The sequence below is a fragment of the Dermochelys coriacea genome, chromosome 1 (assembly GCF_009764565.3).
Source record: "Dermochelys coriacea isolate rDerCor1 chromosome 1, rDerCor1.pri.v4, whole genome shotgun sequence".
In the NCBI taxonomy this organism is placed as follows: Eukaryota; Metazoa; Chordata; order Testudines; family Dermochelyidae; genus Dermochelys; species Dermochelys coriacea.
The window spans coordinates 329,997,558-330,016,130 of NC_050068.2; the positions used below are offsets into that span (position 1 = coordinate 329,997,558).

Genomic DNA, 18,573 nt, shown 5'->3' on the forward strand with positions numbered 1-18,573 from the left:
GGTGCTGTCTGGAACTGGGGTACCGCTGAGCCCTCTGACCCATCAGCCTGGGCTACCTCTCACTCTGTGCTGCTGTGACAAGCTGCAGACATGCTCCTGGCCTTACGCTTCCACCAGCATACTCACAGGTAGGGACACGCACATCTGCAGTTATATGCAGGTTCTCTGAGCAGCCACTGCATGTGAACCAACACTAGAGAGGCTACAGCCAAAATAATCGCCAGCTTTCCAGCCTAGGACCCCAAAGCGGTACCGTCCTGCCCTGGTCCAAACCCCGACCTGTATGAATTTATTATCCAGTTTGCCTCCCCCTCAATGTGAAGAGGAATATGCAACACCCTCTCCAAGCTAAGATTCCCAAGCACATCACTCCAAACTCACTGGTTTAGATTAAAATGTAAATTAACTACAAAAGATAGATTTTAAGTGATGGCAAACAGATCAAAGCAGATGACTTAGTACATAAAGAAAAACGTGATTTAAATTTAATATGCTTGAAAGACAGGATTTGAATTAAGAATCCCTCACCCTGATGGATGATACAAGCAGGCTGCAGATTCTTAAAGCACAAACCACACTTGCTTTGGAGCTTAGAATCCCCAGGTCTTTCATACACAGGCTAGAAATCCCTTTAGCCTAAGTCCAGCAGTTCCCCCAGTTCAGTCTTTATTCCTCAGGTGTTTTCAGGAATCTTGTGTGAGGGGTAAAGAACAACAGGTGGTATCACTCCCTGCCTTATATAGCTTTAGCATATGGCAGGAACCCTATGTTTCAAAACTTGGTTCCCAGAGCAGTTTGTGGAAAAATACTGACATCCCAAGATGGAGTGCAGTATCATGTGGCCTGTTCACATATCCTTTCAAAGTCATAGCAGCCATTACTTACAGGCTGTTTGGAGCGTTCTCAGGAAGGCTCACCAGGTGAGAGATAAGCTTCTCCTAAGGCCCATTGTTTTCCGTAATGGCTCGTTGTCCTGAATAAGCCTTTTCCAATCAACTATCTAGACTGAAAGCATCTTGTCTAGTGAGTATTACCCAGGTGTAATTACACTTGAAGTACAGATACATAATCAATATTTATAAATTCAGATACAAAAATGATACATGTATACAAATAGGATAATCATATTCAGCAAATCATAACTTTTCCAATGACACCTTACGTGACCCGTCCTGCAGAAAATAAATCATAATTATGCTGTAATCATATCATAATATCACTGAAAATATGGGGTGCAGTATCACAGGACCCTAAGATCTACTTAAAATGACAAATGAAAAAATGTACTGTTTGGGCACAACAATGTTTCACCTTTTCTATAGATCTTCCATTCATTTTGGACTACTTGCTTTCACTAAATCATCTGGACTTTCACTTTTATAGAACTAACAGATTCTAGCAGCTGTATCTTCTTATAATTCACAAATTCAAAATCAAAAAATATTCTCACACCTTATGGTTTTTAGATTTTTAAGGCTCTTAGTGTATGTAGTCCGACCCTCCCTCTCACCCTGATTAGGGAAACGCCCTCCAACATGGGACTTCAATGTAGTATTAGTAGGGCTGTTGAGTTCATTACATCATCTTTCAGTGAAAACATTGGTTTTAGTGGCTATTCCCTCCGGCCTGTCTGGTTGGCAAAATTAAAGTTTTAATGGCATGATCCTCATACATTATTTTTCATCAAAATTAGGTTTCTTTTAGGCCTAATCAGAGATTCCTTCTTAAAGTGGTTTCTGACTTTCATATTAATCAGACTATTCATTTACTGGTTTTCTTTCCCAAATCTGATGCTAGCAGTTCTGAAGGAAAATTACACACTTTTGTTATTTTGAGAACATTGTATTTTTATTATCATATAACCAAACCATTTAGAGTCTCTTCTATATTATTTATAGCCTATATTGAAAGAGTAAAAGGGAAAGCAATTTCTTCCTAGAGGTTATCCAGATGGATTTCAGAATGTATTAGACTATGTTATTAAATAACTACGCTTGATCTCCTTGCTTAGATAAAAGCTCATTCTGCTAGAACTCAGGTAGCATCTGTGGCTTCCTTTAAAAATGTTCCCATCTCCAAAACTTGTAAATCTGCCTCCTGGAGTTTAATTCATACACTCATGAAACACTATGCTATTGGGGAGGCTTCTTGAGCAGGTGCTTGCTTTGGCAAGGCAGTTTTTCAATCCCTATTTGGTTAAGATTGTTGACCCACCTTCTAGTAGGAGGTCATTGTTTGGGAATCGTCAGGAGTCTAATACACATAAACAATCACGCAAAGAAAAGCAGCTACTTACTTTACAGTAACTGATGTTCTTTGATATGTGTTACCTAGTTGTAATCCATGCCATCCTTCCTCACTATGAGATTCTGTAGCAAAGGAACTGAGATGCCATTGGCCCTGCTGCACGCTTTTATGCCTTCTGGGGTAGCTAGGGCACGGGCCTGGGCCAACAAGCACTGCTGGCCAAAATGTTCTGATCTCGCTACTGAGGGCTCACATGCACCAAGAGTGAAATATTTAGACAGCACATCTCAAAGAATACCAGTTACTGTAAGGTAAGTAACCATCTTACACAATTAATCAACTTATGAGCATTTTGCATATTATGTAGCTTTGACTGAACCAATTCATATGTGCTAAAAACAAACTTAGTTGATACTGAACTGTCTGGACAGAGTACACATCTTTCAAAAATTAACAAAATTTTGAATTCAGCCATCTTGTGTTTCATGTTTTGTGTTCCCCAGTTTTCTGTCTATTGATACAACAAACTCACATTTGGAGAAATCTTCCATTTTAAATGCTACATGAATAGATGGAGCTTAAGTTTGCCTTCCATAAACTAAGTTTTCCACTGCTTCCTCCTATTCTGGGTTCAGCATATGGACTTCGTTTTTGGTATCGGTCATGCTGGAAAAATAAAGGAGAGATTCCATAGTTTCTTTTTTTAGTTAGGTCAAATCAGATTTCCATTGACACTTTGACATTAGTGTTATCAGCTTGTCAAGTCCTTCTGAAACCTCCTTCAATTGCTTTTGTAAGTAAAGTGCCTCTGTCTAGTGCCTTGATGTATAAAATATGTGCTATGTTTTGATCAAAGTTCTCTGTGCTCAGGGCATACTTTTCCATACTTATGAAAATATGGAGACTCTGTGCCCCTGAGAGTTCCACAGACTTAGGAATCAGCCCTTTTTTTTGTGTAAACTGGCCATGAGGTTGGTTATTGCCAAAGGATCTTTGTATAGCCACGGTGTCCTTTAGTTCTTACTTTCTTAATACGATTAAGTATGCTAAATATGGTTAGCTCACTTCATTCCTGTTTTAGAGATGGTTTTGGTTTCAGCACTATTCCCACTTTAAGTATAAGGAATATTGCTTGAATCAGTCTTAAGTCTAAAACCAGAATGCACATTTTAAGTGGTCTGACTGTAAATTAGAAGTTTAATATGATTGTACCTGAAAAGTCCTCTCCTCTTTTTTGTTTTATTTTCAGAAGTAAAATCAGTAGCATTGAGTAGGAATACATTTTTCCCTGTCTGGATGTTAGTAGCCATTATTGGGTCATTCCTCATGTTTGACCCTCAGTTTACGTTAATGCCAGATTAGATTCTTTCGGTTCTTTATTTTTTCCTCTGCTACTTGGTATCTGTGAGTTTGTCTGTGTGGAGTCTATCTTTAAATTGCTCATTTTATTCTACACTGAAGCTGATTTTTTTTTAAGTATAAAAGTTTTTATTAATTATTCTTTGCCATGTTTCGGGTGTTGAAGACAAACAAAAGTTGCTTGTGTTCCAGAGTTTCTAGAAGGCCTGGAACAGGGAGTTAAATTATAATTTTTAGCTACGCTTTCAGGACAATGATGTCATCAAAAATGTGTTGCAAGATCATTAAATTTGTCAGTGTTCTGTGTTTCTGCTTCAGTAAGGAGTTTCATTCATTGGCATATTTGATAATCACCTGGAGAATTTTGTCAGAGTACTAAGACTCCAGAGAGAACAGAGAATCTTGTCCTTTCAGCAGCTTTTATTGTTCTTTCTTTCCAATCAGATTTGTGGATGTGTCAAATTACAGATTCAGTTATTGTCTTGAGAGAGTCACAATTATTTTGTTAAATCATAAACTGTGTTTTATTGTAGTATTAATCATACAAACATTTGTTCTTTTAAAAAAAACACACACCCTGGATTTCCACAATAGTTACGCATTTACCATATTATTACTGACAAATCACTTATCCCGTTAACAGTTGTTTTTTAAAATAGATTCTTGCTAACTCAGTTGAGGTATTAAATCAATATTTTATTTGAATAGATAAATCTATATTTGAAAATGGAGAAGAAGCCTAATAAGAAGGAGGAGCTGACACTAGTAAACAATGTTTTAAAACTTGCTACTAAACTCCTGAAGGTAAGAATGAAAATGGAATACTACAATATTATACATGATCAAGAAAGAGAACATCTTGCTTAATAAGTCACCTTTCTAGCATTTCTGTAGTATGCATTAGAAACCCTTCCCCTTTAAACCTACTTTCCCTAATAGTTTGTGTTGTCATCAGGACACTTTCTCTAATATGCTTCAGTCTGTTGTGTTCTGTCATCACTGTGGATTGCAAATAGAAATTTATTAAAATCATTAAGTTTCACTTTGTAACCAACAGTACATGGGGAGTATAGTGAGGGGAGCCTTTGTGATAGGCAATAGACTGGACCAAAGAAGGAGTCTTTAAGCTTGCTTTGTTTTTGATCTCTGCTCTATATAAGCTACTAAGTAGTCAATTATTGTAACATTAATACTCTTCTGTAAGGCTAATCCTCCTAAATGCTGCAACAGTTGTTGGTTAGTTACTGTTTAAAATTAAAATAAACTCATTTTTACATATTTAAGAATCCTGTCATAGAAGTGAGAGAAGCGTTTTAAAAAAAATAATTTTGTAGTCATGGTCATTTCTATGCTGGTTTCAGAGTATTTCATCCAGTCTAAATTTTAAATGATCTATTTGTAAATGATACTTAAGTAAATGAGACTATGCCTGTGCATAAAGTTAGTCACATTTTTACAGGTGAACTCATTGTATAGGTTGTGACAGGGTCAGACCAGATGACTACAGGAGAGTGATAGAAGGCAGATAGATTAGCTCCAGGTTAAGTAGGTCTGTATTCCTTGGGTAAGGTAACAGGGAAGGTTCCAGAACAATCAGGAGCCTTCTGGAAACAATTAAGATAGATGGGCTGATTAGAACACCTGCAGCCAATCAAGAAGCTGCTAGAATCAATTAAGGCAGGCTAATCGCGACACCTGGGTTTAAAAAGGAGCTCACTTCAGTTTGTGGTGCATGTGTGAGGAGCTTGGAGCAAGAGGCACTAGGAGCTGAGAGTGAGTGTACTGTTGGAGGACTGAGGAGTACAATCATTATCAGACACCAGGAAGAAGGTCCTATGGTGACAATAAAGGTGGTATTGAGAGGAGGTCATGGGGAAGTAGCCCAGGGAGTTGTAGCTGTCGCACAGCTGTTCTAGGAGGCACTCTAGACAGCTGCATTCCAAAGGCTGGAACCCGGAATAGAGGGCGGGCCCGGGTTCCCCCCAAACCTCCCAACTCTTGGTCAGACACAGGAGGAGTTGACCTGGACTGTGGGTCATGAAAACGGTCAAACTGAGGGCTGCCGTGAAGCTCTGAGGCGAGCAAATCTGCCAATAAGCGCAAGACCCACCAAGGTACAGGAGGAACTTTGTCATAAGGTATAGAATAGATATAGTAAATCATCATGGGGAGTGTTTTGGAAATATTATACTTCCTTTTGTCAACTGATTAATGGATTATGATCGAATGGATGGAAGTGGTCACGTGTCAGATTGATTGTGATTTAGGAAGTCATTCACCAGAACCTTCTGAATCCCTTGTATTCTAACGCACCGGACTCATTATTCTTAGGGACTTGTTCTCTGCGAATATGGAGACAACTACTAGAGTAACTCTTCCCACTTGCTTCTGGAGGAAGGACTATGCAATTTTTTTTCTTTTCTGATGAGATCTTAGAAGTCCTGGTGTATCAGACTGGCTTTGACAACTCACCAGTGATTTGAACCTCTACAGCTGTAACTGTACAGCACAGCCTGGCTGTATTGGAATGCAGATACCAAATCTAGATCCATACACTATTCAGTGGCAAGAAACTGTTTGGTGAGGTACTGGTCACTACAGTGAAGAACCACTGAACTAAACCTACTACAGTGGGTGGTGTTAAGAAGTTTCTACCTGCTTGAGAGAGAAAAGTGATTCTACCTGTATTTCCTATTTTAAGATAAGTAATTTCTGTCATACCAATAAAATCTTTCAAGCCTGAAGAAAGTTTTTAAGATTACTCGCTCTGAAGAAGGGAAAAAAAACAAAACCCTCTTGCTTTCCTTCTCTCCTAGGTATATCTTGGAAAGAGGTTACAGATATCCCTTTCACTCCACTAGAGGAAAGGACTAGTTCAATATCTCCAGTGAAAGAGCCAGGAGAATGCCATCAGGTTACAATGAGGCTGTGCTAGCCTAGGCCAACCTTGACTGCCTAAAGAGAGTGAGGTATTTCAGAATCTTAGCTGGGGTTGACCAATGGCAAATGAGTCTTGTAGATAATTAGGCCAGGTTTTCATCAACATCACATTCTGCCATATAATTTTGACTTGGTCTGTGCATCTGGCAAAAACAAGGACACAGATTGCATCCTGTTGCGCACTAGAGTAATTGTTCATAACCTAGTGGCAGACTAGAACACAGTATACTTTTTGTTTTCTGAGAAGGATGGAATTTTTGTCACAATTTGGATCTCTTCTGCTCATATCTCCATGCCCAGAAATCCATATTCAGGATGGAAATCCTAGTGTTCCTCATCCAAAAGATCATCTCTCAGGACTTTATGTTCAGTGGATCTCAGAGTATGCAAGGTCCTGGAAAAAATTTTGAAGGAGAAATTAGTTAAGGACATTGAAGTCAATGGTAAATGGGACAAAATACAACATGGTTTTACGAAAGGTAGATCGTGCCAAACCAATCTAATCTCCTTTTTTGAAAAAGTAACAGATTTTTTAGATAAAGGAAATGCAGTGGATCTAATTTACCTAGATTTCAGTAAGGCATTTGATACCGTGCCACATGGGGAATTATTAGTTAAATTGGAGAAGATGGGGATCAATATGAACATCAGAAGGTGGATAAGGAATTGGTTAAAGGGGAGACTGCAACAGGTCCTACTGAAAGGCGAACTGTCAGGTTGGAGGGAGGTTACCAGTGGAGTTCCTCAGGGATCGGTTTTGGGACCAATCTTATTTAATCTTTTTGTTACTGACCTTGGCACAAAAAGTGGGAGTGTGCTAATAAAGTTTGCAGATGATACAAAGCTGGGAGGTATTGCCAATTCGGAGAAGGATCGGGATATTATACAGGAGGATCTGGATGACCTTGTAAACTGGAGTCATAGTAATAGGATGAAATTTAATAGTGAGAAGTGTAAGGTTATGGATTTAGGGATTAATAACAAGAATTTTAGTTATAAGTTGTGGACGCATCAATTAGAAGTAACGGAAGAGGAGAAGGACCTTGGAGTATTGGTTGATCATAGGATGACTATGAGCTGCCAATGTGATATGGCTGTGAAAAAAGCTAATGCGGTTTTGGGATGCATCAGGAGAGGCATTTCCAGTAGGGATAAGGAGGTTTTAGTACCGTTATACAAGGCACTGGTGAGACCTCACCTAGAATACTGTGTGCAGTTCTGGTCTCCCATGTTTAAAAAGGATGAATTCAAACTGGAGCAGGTACAGAGAAGGGCTACTAGGATGATCCGAGGAATGGAAAACTTGTCTTATGAAAGGAGACTTAAGGAGCTTGGTTTGTTTAGCCTAACTAAAAGAAGGTTGAGGGGAGATATGATTGCTCTCTATAAATATATCAGAGGGATAAATATAGGAGAGGGAGAGGAATTATTTAAGCTCAGCACCAATGTGGACACAAGAACAAATGGGTATAAACTGGCCACCAGGAAGTTTAGACTTGAAATCAGACGAAGGTTTTTAACCATCAGAGGAGTGAAGTTTTGGAATAACCTTCCAAGGGAAGCAGTGGGGGCAAAAGATCTATCTGGTTTTAAGATTCTACTCGATAAGTTTATGGAGGAGATGGTATGATGGGATAATGGGATTTTGGTAAGTAATTGATCTTTAAATATTCAGGGTAAATAGGCCAAATCCCCTGAGATGGGATATTAGATGGATGGGATCTGATTTACTGTAGAAAACTCTTTCCTGGGTATCTGGCTGGTGAATCTTGCCCATGTGCTCAGGGTTTGGCTGATTGCCATGTTTGGGGTCGGGAGGGAGTTTTCCTCCAGGGCAGATTGGAGAGGCCCTGGAGGTTTTTTTGCCTTCCTTTGTAGCATGGGGCATGGTTGACTGGAGGGAGGCTTCTCTGCTCCCTCGAAGTTTTGAACCATGATTTGAGGACTTCAATAGCTCAGACATGGGTGAGGTTTTTCATAGGAGTGGGTGGGTGACGTTCTGTGGCCTGCGCTGTGCAGGAGGTCGGACTAGATGATCAGAGTGGTCCCTTCTGACCTTAGTATCTATGAATCTATGAGGCATATCTCTATATGTACATTCACCTGGTTAACCACTGGTTAGAATACCTTTGTTATGAACAGGAACTCCTAATATGTGGCCATTCCTTTTATTTTTTTATTAGCCCCTGAGAGATTTTTTCCAGCTGGTAACTGTGGTTGCTGCCCTTAGGATGGGAAGTATCCTTGATCACCTTGATCGATCAGTCCTTCAGCCCTCATATAGATTGCGCCGATCACAACACATCCTCCATTTCCTCATATTCTGGCCTTCGTTCTTCATGTGCGGCCGAGTCTTTTCACAATAAAATTTTCCCATCTCTTTGGAAGTCGGCAGAGTGGTTGTTTCAGTGGGTACTATTCGGCGACAGCTGCAGTACATCAATTGTTGAGTGTCAGTATATGCCTAGCCTATCGCATTTTACTATGCCTGCTCTCAACAACATCATCCTTCACTCCATTCTGCTGGCTGATCACTTCACTGGGGACTCAATCGTGGATTGAAGTTCCCAGAATTCTTTCCATCGCCCTCTCCATGAAAGACAAATTGCTGCTCCTGTCTTCATCAGAGCCCATGTTTCGCTGTCATACAGCATTGCTGGCTGTACTGTTGAGTTGAAGAGGCTGGCACGTGTTGCCTTGTTGATATATCCATATTTTTAATTTCTTGGGTGATTTCCTGACCAAAACTTCTTTGTTCTAACCTACCCAGATTTACCTACATGGATTGTCTTCATTCTCCAAACTCACAGATCCACCATCAGCTGGAAGATAAGCTCTCTTTTCTTAGTTCAGGCTCTGATACATCTACAGGATCTGATTCTTGACTCAGCATTCGGACAGAGTCTCTTAAATCCAACACATGCTCCAGGCCTACATTTCAAGTCCACAGCTCACCAACTGTTTCTAATGTTCTAAACAGGTACACAAAGTGAGTGAAGTGATATCTTTCATTGGACCAACTTCTGTTGGTGAGAGAGACAAGCTTTCAAGCTTACACAGAGCTCTTCTGCAGGTCTAAACACATACAGACAGTGAGCTGTTCTGTACAGACTGGAGGCTGATCTACACTGCAAAGTTAGGTTGTCTTAATTACATCACTTGGAGCTGTGTATACACCACTAGGATGAGAGAAGAACTCTTTAGTAGACCTAGCTACTACCTCTTGGAGAGCTGGATTTACTACAGAGACAGACAAACCCTTTCCGTCACTGTAGTAAGTGTCTACACTTAAGCATTGCAGATGTGCTGCAGTAGTATTTCTATGTAGACATACCCATAAACTCCTGGGCCTTCCTCTTATTAGTTTGAGATCACAAGAAACGGTCCCTGACCACACTGACCACTGAAATCCAGAGATCTTTGGGCTCATGGCTATTATGGAAAAAAATCGATGTCAAGAAAACTGTCAGATCCTCTACCCCTCAATTGCAGCAGATTCCAGCCTGGTTGGGTGGAACATTCATGCGGGCACAATGTCCTTTCAGATCCTGTAATCCAGGTGAAAATCCAGTGTGAATACCAACTTCAAACTAAAGACTGCTGAGCTTTTGTCAGTTTCTATTAAATTCAAGAAGGGACAATTAGATCCTCTAGTCCAGGGGTCTCAAACTCAAATGACCACAAGGGCCATATGAGGACTAGTGCATTGGCCCAAGGGCCGCATTACTGACACCACCCTTGCTATCCCTGGTCCTGTCCCCACTCCACCCCTTCCCTGCCCCCATTCCAAACCCTTCCCCGAAATCCCCACCCCAACTCCTCCCCCTCCCCTGCCCCCAGGGGGTGCAGGAGGGGTGCAGTGGGGGCTTAGGGCAGGGAGACGAGGTGCAGGGTACGGCAGGGGGCTCAGGGCAGGGAGTTGGGGTGTGGGGTGCAGGAGAGGTACGGCAGGGAGTCGGGGTGCAGAATGCGGCAGGGGGCTCAGGGCAGGGAGTGGCAGGAGGTGTACAGGTGCAGCAGGGGTTTCAGGGCAGGGAGTTGGGTTGTGGGGTGCAGGAGGGTGAGGGGTGCAGCAGGGGTTGGGGTACAGGGTATGGCGGGGGCTCTGGGCAGGGGGTTGGGGTGCGTGTGGGGTGTGGAGGGCGCTCAGGGCAGGGAGTTGGGGTGTGGGGTGCAGAAGAGGGTTGGGGTGCAGGCTCTGGCTCAGCGCTGCTTACCTAGAGCGGCTCTGGGATGGCAGCGGTGCACACTGGGGCCAGGGCAGGCTCGCTGCCTGCCTGCTCTGGCTCTGCGCCGCTCTGCTCTGCTCCAGGAAGCAGCCGGAACCACGTCTCTGGGGTAGTCGGGGCACAGGGCTCTGTGTGCTGCTCTTGCCATTCCTCTAGGTACCTCCCCCGAAGCTCCCATTGGCAGCAGTTCCCCCTTCCTGGCCAATGGGAGCATTGGGGGGCGATGCCTGGAAGGAAGAGCAACACATGGAGCCCTCTGCTGCTGCCACCTTCTTCCTCCCCCCCTCCCCCCCCCGGGACATGGTTCTGGCCGCTTCAGGGAGCAGTATGGGGCTCGCAGCAGGCAGAGGGGCAGGGGAGGGGAGGGCGCACGGGAGCTTGGCGGGCCACATGTTTGAGACCCCTGCTCTAGTCTAATTGCCTGTATATACCAGACCACTAAATTTCACCCAGTTACTCCTGTATAGAACCCAGTAATGTGTGTTTAACCAAAACATACCTTTCAAAAAGGCATCCAATCTTGATTTGAAGGAAGCGAGATAGAGAATCTAGCACTTCCCTTGATAGTTTGTTCCAATGGTTAACTACCCTCTCCGTTAAAAATCTCCATCAAGCAAACCTGCTTGCCTGCCTGCTCAACAAGCAGTTATTCCATCCAGATTGATCCCCAGGTGTGGAGAATGGGCACATTTTCGCTCAACATCTCTGAATGACATCTTCCTTGCCTTTACTCCCCTGCTCCTCCTCTTTAGTCAGGAAAATCCAGAGTGAAGATAATTTTATTGTCCTCTTGTGAAGATAATTTTATTGTCCACCCCCAGAAACCCTTGTTCCTCGTTCTTTCAGATGAGTCTTTGAGCTATGGCTTCCTCACCTCTCTCAGGTACTTTTGCATTAGAGATTAGTGCTTCATCAGAACCAGAGTCATACATTTAATAGCTTTGAGGTTGTCTGGTTGATACTCCAGTCTTTTCCCCTTGAGCAATAGAGATTCTCATTCCTTCCAGAAAGCCCTCAACCTGCCCGGGCTTACCAACATAGTTGGGGGTCATCTTTCATCCTCATCAGGTCTCCACTGGATTTTTGTTAGAGTTTCTCCTAAAGGGAGAAGGAACTTTACTAGTGGTTCATCATTTGACTTGACTATACATCGTTAGCATTTGACTGGCAGTTCATCCTTATGTCTCGCATTTCCTCAAGGCAGTCACATATCTCAGAACGAGAAGATAAACGGAGTTTTAATTTGGTACTTTATACTCTCATTGAAGGTTTCCTATGAACCACTTGTTAAACTTTTTGGTTTAAATGCAGTGAAGCTTTTTCATTTTTTTTTTCTTCCTTTCATAATAAACCACTTCACTTGAACAAAATAGTTCTCCTAACATGGCCAGAGCTCTCAGATTCTCCTTTAGTCAAAAGAGCCTATTCCAAAAGTCTGGTAACTATGCTTACTACATAAAGGGCCAAAAATCTCTAAAGCTACAATCTTTTGATGTGCCAAGATGGCTATCAAAGAGTTCTGCAGTACTAAGTTTAAAAAATGCATCCTTCTGAAAGGAAGGATTTCATTTACGAAGCATTACCAAGCTGATGTGAAAATCTCCTTAGGCACCTTCTTTGGGTGCAGAATATTTCTGGTTGAACTTTGTTAAATGGCAGAATCTAAAAACGAAGTTCAGAATATTGGTTATTAAATAGTTACGTATTATTTTGAGGTTTCTTTTCCTGTCTTCCTTCTCTCTAACTTGACTGTTTGCTATTTCCCCAGTAGTTGTACCTAGATTTAGGGGGAGGCCACTCTAAGAGAACAGACCAATTTAGTCTCATCCGTTAATTGGTTTTCTTATGGAGTGACCCTCTGCCAGTGTGGAACATCCTTCCCTCTTTGTGGTTATCCTAGGTTCCTTGCCTGTGTTTTCTAGCATTGGAGGCATTCTCTAGGTGTTTGGGTGCCAAAGTGACTCTGAAAGGCCAGGATCTGATACGTGGAAAAATAAATTTGCATATTCCTGCCTCCAGAAGCAAGTGGATAGATCTTCCACAGTAACTGAAGAGGGCTACTCAGAGAATATCAATTAACAGGTGAGACACCATGTGGTCTAGTCTCTTAGATATTTCCCTCGTATACATTAGTATAGTAGAACCTTTAATCGGCACTCACTTTAGTACTTATTACATATTACTGAATTGTTTAGTTTAGCAAGTTTGTGAAGGGAAAAGCGATCAGAAACAAATATGAGCATGCAGGAGACAAGTAACTTTATTTTTATGAGCTTCTCAACTTCACAACCCCTGAAAGTTGATGACATTTTTTGCTACTTATGCCTTTGTGAGAATTGCACACTGGGGAACAGTAATTTTTCCTGTCTCCCACCCTTTGCCTCTCTGTTTAGATTTTAAACCCATCATCGTTCTTACTCTTTACACCCTTACAATATGTATGTATAGTTTCTACTAGAATGGGCCCACAGTCTTAGCTGTGCCTCTAGGAACTATTGTAATACAAGTAATAAATAACAAATGAGCCATAATAATTATTAACATGGGATGCCATTTGTAAAACGTGATTTTATAATTACCAACAGGTATTTTGGACAAATGTAAACAACTGTTTATTACAGAAAGTTAGGAGTCACAGATAAAACAATAATATTTTAAAATAATTTAATAACTTTGGCATTATGCAAAGTGTCAGATAACACCATTTCACATAAAACCATTGTTCAATAGCGAACAAGGTAATTGCTGTAGCATTATGAATATTTGCTATGCATTTGTTTGTGTTGTCTTGATTTTTTTAAGTGATTTCTTAAATTTGGTTTCTTTTCATACTAAGAAAATAAATGTTTTCACCTGGAGACATTCCCTTTGCATAACAAACTGAATTAATGTTTTTGTAGTACTAATTTCTCTCCTATACTACTAAGAATAAGATGAGAACTGTCATATTAACCCTTTGACGCTATAGATAGCGCTCCTTCTGCTAAGAGCTAATGTGTTGTGTATTATTGCTCAGCATCAGTATATTTCAACTCTTGTCATGAAAAGTTGTAGGTTTCTTTTTGTTTTTGCAGCAGAAGTTAGGAAGCAGCAGAGCATGAGGTGGTTTGTTTTTTTTTTAAAAAACCCTCTTTGACGTTATTTTGCAGTACAGCAGCCAGTCTGAAATGACTGCGCTCTTTAACTTTCCCTAGTATTCTGCTCAGCCCTTGAATTCTTTCCCTTTTCGCTGCATAGCATCCTCTTTCTTTTGGAAGGCTAGTTTTCCCAGTATTTGTTGGATCCAGAGCTGGAACTTCAAGATGCTTCTCAAGCACATGCAAACGGGCAGTTAAATCAGCTGCTTGGCTGTCCTGGTGCAGTAATTGGAGTTGTAAGCAGGTTTTTTCCTTAAAATATTTTGTCTTTATTTGTCAATACTGTGACCCCTTTAGAGCCTCCGAAGCATTCAAAATTACATATCACAAATCTTGTTAATGTGATCATAGAGGTATTAGTTCCATATTTCCTGACATTAAAATTGCTTTTGTATAATTTCTGTGTTTTAATTATGTAAATATATTTCTATTGGTAGGAATTGGACAGCCCCTTCAGGTTATATGGGCTTACAATGAACCCACTGCTTTATAACATCACCCAAGTTGTCATCCTGTCTGCTGTTTCTGGTGTTATCAGTGACTTGCTTGGATTTAATCTAAAGGTGACCACTTCCAGTACCATGTATTGATCCAGAACACACACAATGTCACAATTATATGTGCATAGTGACCTCAGTAAAAATACATAGTAAAGTTATGAATATTGTTTGAAAATAATTTCATCAAATTTAATGTACATAACGTTTATTCTATTCTTAGAACACAACGACCAGAAAGCTTTTCACATTTATTTCTTCCAACCTTGGGCCTTCATTTAGCAGATATACTTCTGTACAGGCTCAGTTAATTTATTTAACTAATCTTACAAGACCTACATCTAATTTAGGAAATTATCTCTGCCTCTTAGACATTATTTCTTACTGATAGCTTTTTTGCAGTTCTTGGAGTGCTGCAGAAAATGCAGATATCACCTCTTGCCCCACAATATACATGACATCACAACACGATGTAGGATCACCTTGTCATACTATACATCATGTCACTCCATCATGACTAGAGAAATGAACTGATAATTTAACACTCTGAAATCTGAATTGCATGAGATGTCATAATTTCCAGACTCAGGAGATAGGGGAATATCAGTTACAAAAGCTTTCAGTAGTATCAGGGCTCTAGTCCTGATGCTTAGCCATTCATCTTTCTAAATAGATTACAAAAATATCTGTGTTCTTTCACAAGTAAAGGAATGTAACAATGATTCTGTACACTTTAGACACAGCGGTATGTTTTAAATGTAAACACAGGGATGTACTGTAACTTTAATATTTAACTGAAAATTCATGCAAGACTTAAAATGTTCATTGCTGCTTTCACTTTTTCAGCTCTGGAAGATCAAATCATGACAATACACAAAGAGAAGATGTAGCACAGTATTCTGGCAAAATCCACTGATGGACTAAACTGCCTCAGAGCAGTCACTAAATCTGTGCTTCAGAAGCTATGGCCTCTTCAAGGATGTAGTTGGAAAACTGAAGTGTTTACATCTGATTGTCTTGTGCAATCTTTATATTTATTTTATCATCTCACTATTTTTTATGTTTTCGCTGACATTTGTATTTTATTTTCAAGCATTGGTATGCTTAGTTATTGAAAGGGTTAGAAAACTGATATCCAGATACTTGAGATCCTGGTAATTGGTCACACTGAATTATTGTATCTATGGTGAAAGCTAAATACCAATGCTAAGCTTTTATACTTCATAATTTATGGGTAAAAACTTTATATTTGTAGATTGTTTGTTGCAGTAGAAATGAGACATATTTACAAATAACTTGAAGTACTGACAATACAGTATGACAGGTAATAGAAATATTTTATGTTAACCCTAGAAGCAAGCTGGTTTCTTACTTTTTTGGTGAGTCCAGGACCTAATCTGATTAAGCTGCAGTTTAAACACCTTTGGATATTAATAAGATATTGCATCACAGGTCAACAAGTGCTCTTTAATAACACTTTTATTAGAGCAATAACTGTACATGGTTAACATGCTGTAAGATATTTTGATAAAATTAACTATTGTATTTATTTGAAACACTGGGCTATTTGCACAGATCCGACTGTGCATGCTCAGTATGTGCACTTTTTATTGTTACATTTAATTAGGACCTTTATATATAGTAAAGGGAATATATTATGGTGGACTGTGGAGCAATATATTATTTTTGCAACCTGAGTATTTGGACTTCACCTAAGAGTCAAAAAGTTGTTAATGGAAGATGGTAAATTATATACGCTCAAGAATAGGACAAATACTCTCCCATAGTACACTATAGTATATGCTGTTTATACCACACTTAACTTTAAGAACAGTTGTTACATTATATAGAAACATTTCTTTTTTAAGTCTTATTTGTTTGCATGCCCATATCTCCTGCAATTATAAAAATGTAGCTTGCAAAATCTATCAACTAAAGTTAGTATGCAGTGTTGCTGTAGTTAAGGCAATTTTAAAAAAAATGCTGCTAATGTTAGCATCACCAAGCTCCTCCTCAGTGTTTTTATTTAGGTTGCCAAGTCTCCAGTCTAAACCCTGATGCTACTTAAGGACCATGATTTTGATGACAGATTTGCTTTGGGGTTTACATTCTAGATTAGCTCAATTATTTCCTTAGAATATTCATCCCTTACTAGTTAGTTTGTGCTTAAACATAACATCCAACTTACAAAATTGTATTAGGAGGGCCAATATAATGTTTAAGTATCCTTAAACATTTTACTTTTAGGGGAATATATTTATGATTAGAATTCAAAAAATCATCTGCTTCAGATTGGGAAAGAGTAGAAAATGTAATAGGCTATGTGATACATACATACGTGTGTGTGTGTATTTATACACGCATACACTAACAAAAATCCATCATACATGACATATTACTAATCCTCAATCATTAAATAGTGGAGGCAATGTATCTTAAACTTGTGTGGTATAAAAAATTTTATATACAAAGCAACGCAAACAAGCATTTTGTATTTTATTTGCCTATGTACTAATGTTTAATAATGACCAAAGTGCATTCTGGTTTTTGAAGGAATGTATTACTAGAGCTTTAAGAACATGTTATACTTAGTTTCTCATGTGATAAATTTGGCTGCATCTGATCTGTTTCTTCTTCCTCTGTTATCTGATGTTGGGATTGTTTTTAGGAATTAAGTATATTTTATAAATAGGTTCCCCTCCCCACCCCCAAAATATGGTACAGACCTACACAAAACTTAATTTTGCACAGAATATATTTTAAAGGGAGGGGGAGGGAGAGTACAGTAAGAATTGTGTAGGGGTAAAAGATGAGGCTGTTGGTTTTCACAATCTGTCATTATAAAAACTAATTTATTCCAGAATGGAAATATTTTTGAGAAACTTGTGTTGAATATACTGCTTTCAGTTTTTAAAAAAAAACAAACGTTTGGGTTGAAAATGGAAATTAGTTTGTGACTACATATACCTCAGCAACTGGTGATGTGCTGGATTGTTGCACTAACAGTAGGAGAGTGGGGAGAATAAAATGAGGGTTTGTAAAAGGAAGTGAAGGGTACTTCAGAGTAAATGTAGACACATGTAAATTGCTGTCATTAGGTATATCAATAATGTAAGAAATAAATGAGAGAAATGTTCTACATCACTTAATATGAAAAATCCAGTACAAAAATAGAGGTAAGTAGAAATATGGCAGATCTTGTGTGTTGTTTTTTGCCACATTTTGTAACTGAAAGTGTGATGGGGCTTGGAATAAAGCGTTCTGTGGCCGATGGTCTAAAACTGTGCAATGATCTGTTTCTTGTAATTCCACCATATTTCTATTGAATTTATTTGCTTACTTTGACCTAAATCCAGTTTTGTGATGCTGTAAAGGGTCAGAAAACGCTTATTCTATTGGAATTAGGAGTGTCCTCCTTAGGAAAAGGGAGCTAAAGCAAGAATTCAAGTTAAAAATTTGAGGTGTCTTGTGAAATGCAATTGTCAATAATACACCTCTTAACCATGGAAAAGGAACAGAAAAATGTACTCAGGATAGTTTTTGTTCATGCAGAGTGGCTTATTTTACCAGCAAAGAGCTTTGCAATTGGAAGTATAGATTTCAGGCATAAGGGTTACCTCTTATTTGATTCATTTCACTAACGGGCAGCATTGAGCACCCAAAACCTTAATTCTTCTTTGAGTTATTTGTCCACATGGATCCCACTTCTAGTGCACATGCACCCATTGTGTGTGAAATTTGATGCTTCAGGTCAGCAGTGTCCACTGGGGCTGCATCTACGCACTGTACATCATAGAATCATAGAATGTCAGGATTGGAAGGGACCTCAGGAGGTCATCTAGTCCAACCCCGTGCTCAGAGCAGGACCAATCCCCAACTAAATTATCCCAGCCAGGGCTTTGTCAAGCCTGACCTTAAAAACCTCTAAGGAAGGAGATTCCATCACCTCCCAAGGTAACGCATTCCAGTGTTTCTCTACCATCCTAGTGAAAAAGTGTTTTCCTAATATCCAACCTAAACCTCCCCCACTGCAACTCGAGACCGTCATCTGCTACCACTGAGAACAGTCTAGATCCATCCTCTTTGGAACCCCCTTTCAGGTAGTTGAAAGCAGCTATCAAATCATAGAATCATAGAATCATAGAATATCAGGGTTGGAAGGGA

At 39.8% G+C, this 18,573-nt stretch overlaps 1 protein-coding gene across 8 annotated transcripts in view; it reads left to right on the top strand.

Annotated features, from left to right (window-relative positions):
* Positions 1–17,695, top strand: part of PHTF2 (putative homeodomain transcription factor 2) — a 156,877-nt gene extending 139,182 nt beyond the window's left edge. For 6 of the 8 annotated variants that reach the window (XM_038396671.1, XM_043497647.1, XM_043497639.1 and 3 more), the window contains 3 exons: positions 4,315–4,410; positions 14,350–14,475; positions 15,256–17,695. In XM_038396671.1, coding sequence (XP_038252599.1) covers positions 4,315–4,410; positions 14,350–14,475; positions 15,256–15,276 — 243 coding nt within the window. In that variant the 3' untranslated portion in view covers positions 15,277–17,695. The remainder of the gene's footprint in view (positions 1–4,314; positions 4,411–14,349; positions 14,476–15,255) is intronic. The other 2 variants (XM_043497630.1, XM_043497651.1) reach the window with 1 other exon arrangement.
* The last annotated feature ends 878 nt before the right edge of the window (positions 17,696–18,573 follow it).